This window comes from Gadus morhua, chromosome 4 (assembly GCF_902167405.1).
Source record: "Gadus morhua chromosome 4, gadMor3.0, whole genome shotgun sequence".
In the NCBI taxonomy this organism is placed as follows: Eukaryota; Metazoa; Chordata; class Actinopteri; order Gadiformes; family Gadidae; genus Gadus; species Gadus morhua.
In genome coordinates, this window is record NC_044051.1 from 1,477,042 (window position 1) to 1,479,541 (window position 2,500).

General features: G+C 47.3%; 1 protein-coding gene across 1 annotated transcript in view; it reads left to right on the plus strand.

Annotated features, from left to right (window-relative positions):
* Positions 1-2,500, plus strand: part of ntn4 (netrin 4) — a 27,281-nt gene that overhangs the window by 12,001 nt on the left and 12,780 nt on the right. Inside the window, exon 5 of the mRNA XM_030353182.1 lies at positions 499-684. Coding sequence (XP_030209042.1) covers positions 499-684 — 186 coding nt within the window. The remainder of the gene's footprint in view (positions 1-498; positions 685-2,500) is intronic.

Here is a 2,500-nt window from a genome sequence, read left to right on the forward strand (position 1 = left end):
TTTCCTTCCTAATCCGTGTTTTCATTCCTAATCTGTGTTTCCCTTCCTGATCCGTGTTTCACTTCCTGATCCGTGTCTTTATTCCTGATCCGTGTTTTCCTTCCTGATCCGTGTTTCACTTCCTGATCCGTGTTTTCCTTCCTGATCCGTGTTTCACTTCCTGATCCGTGTTTTCCTTCCTAATCCGTGTTTCACTTCCTGATCCGTGTGTCCATTCCTGATCCGTGTTTTCCTTCCTAATCCGTGTTTTCATTCCTAATCTGTGTTTCCCTTCCTGATCCGTGTTTCACTTCCTGATCCGTGTCTTTATTCCTGATCCGTGTTTCACTTCCTGATCCGTGTCTTTATTCCTGATCCGTGTTTTCCTTCCTAATCCGTGTTTCACTTCCTGATCCGTGTTTCACTTCCTGATCCGTGTTTCACTTCCTGATCCGTGTTTCACTTCCTGATCCGTGTTTCACTTCCTGTTCCCTGTTTTCCTTTCCGCCGGTGCTCCAGAGTGCCAGTGCAATGGCCACGCCCACAGCTGCCGCTTCGATTGGTCGGCTTGGCGGGAGTCGGGCCAGCGCAGCGGGGGCGTGTGCGAATGCCTGCACCACACCGGGGGCCGCCAGTGTCAACACTGCGGGGCCGGCTTCTACCGGGACCCCCTGAGAGCCCACACTGCCCCCGACACCTGCACACGTAAGACACGCACACGCACGTACAGACACACACGCGCATCTACGTACAGACACGCACACGCACGTACAGACACGCGCACGCATCTACGTTAAGACACGCACACGCACGTACAGACACGCACGCGCATCTACGTTAAGACACGCACGCGCACGTACAGACAGGCGCACGCATCTACGTTAAGACACGCACACGCACGTACAGACACACACGCGCATCTACGTACAGACACGCACACGCACGTACAGGCACGCACGTGCATCTACGTTAAGACACGCACACGCACGTACAGACACACACGCGCATCTACGTACAGACACGCACACGCACGTACAGACAGGCGCACGCATCTACGTTAAGACACGCACACGCACGTACAGACACGCACACGCATCTACGTTAAGACACGCACACGCACGTACAGACACGCACGTGCATCTACGTTAAGACACGCACACGCATATAAAGACACACACGTATACGTTAAGAAACGCACACGCATATAAAGACACACACATATACGTTAAGAAACGCACACGCATATAAAGACACATGCACACAGAGAAAGACACACGCACGCATATAGAGATACGTAAACACAGACACCCACACACAAAGAGACACACACACATAAAGACACACACGCATAAAGACACACATACGCATATAAAGACCTGCACACACATAAAGACACGCACACCCATATAAAAACATGCACGCATATGAAGACACACACACACACCTTAAAACACACATACGCATATAAGGACAGACGCACACACATAGAGACACGCACACGCATACGGACGAACACACACACACACACACACACACACAAACACACACACACACATATAAAGACACTCATGCAAACATGTAAGGACACACATATAAAGGCACACGTACACACGTTATAATACACACACATAAGGACACACACACATACACATCTATAAAGACAAATATACATACATACATTGACATATATTCCCACATTAACACACATGAACATAAACACGCCAAAGTGCAGGTACGTATACACAAAAACACACAACTATTCATACGCCAAATACCTGTGTAACACAAAGGAGAAACACAGATGGATGCAGGTAATTTAAAATGAATGTCGTTTCCAGATGTTTCAACATTGAATCTTTGCTCTTTTCCACGTACATAGAGGACTCTATAAAGGGAAATGTAAGGAATTATGATTTATAAAGCCATGAAACTGATATGAATTCTACAGAACTTTAGTTGATATGTACATGCACAATGTTTGCGCACACAAACACACACAGACACACGGACACACATGATCAATCGGAGAATAGATAAGTTTCATGTAAAGTGAAACGAAAACGATTGTTTGTGTCATTAAGGAAGTCCTTTGTGCAATCTACTGACATACCTCCCTTCAAAGCTTTAGTATATTCAGTATCTACATGATGTTACCAAGTGTCTCTTGTGTATACACACACCCAGGCACACACACCGACACACACATATACACACACCAGACATACACACACACACACACACACACACACTGACACAGAAACACACACACATTATACACACACACACACATATACAGACAGACAGACTGACTGACTGACTGACTCTCTCTCTCTCTCTCTCTCTCTCTCTCTCTCTCTCTCTCTCTCTCTCTCTCTCTCTCTCTCTCTCTCTCTCTCTCTCTCTCTCTCTCTCTCTCTCTCTCTCTCTCTCTCTCTCTCTCTCGGACACACAGTCACTCATGCCTCCCTTCCTCTCTGTAACGCACGTCGGCTGGGAATTCCGATCGCACTGCGACCGCAAG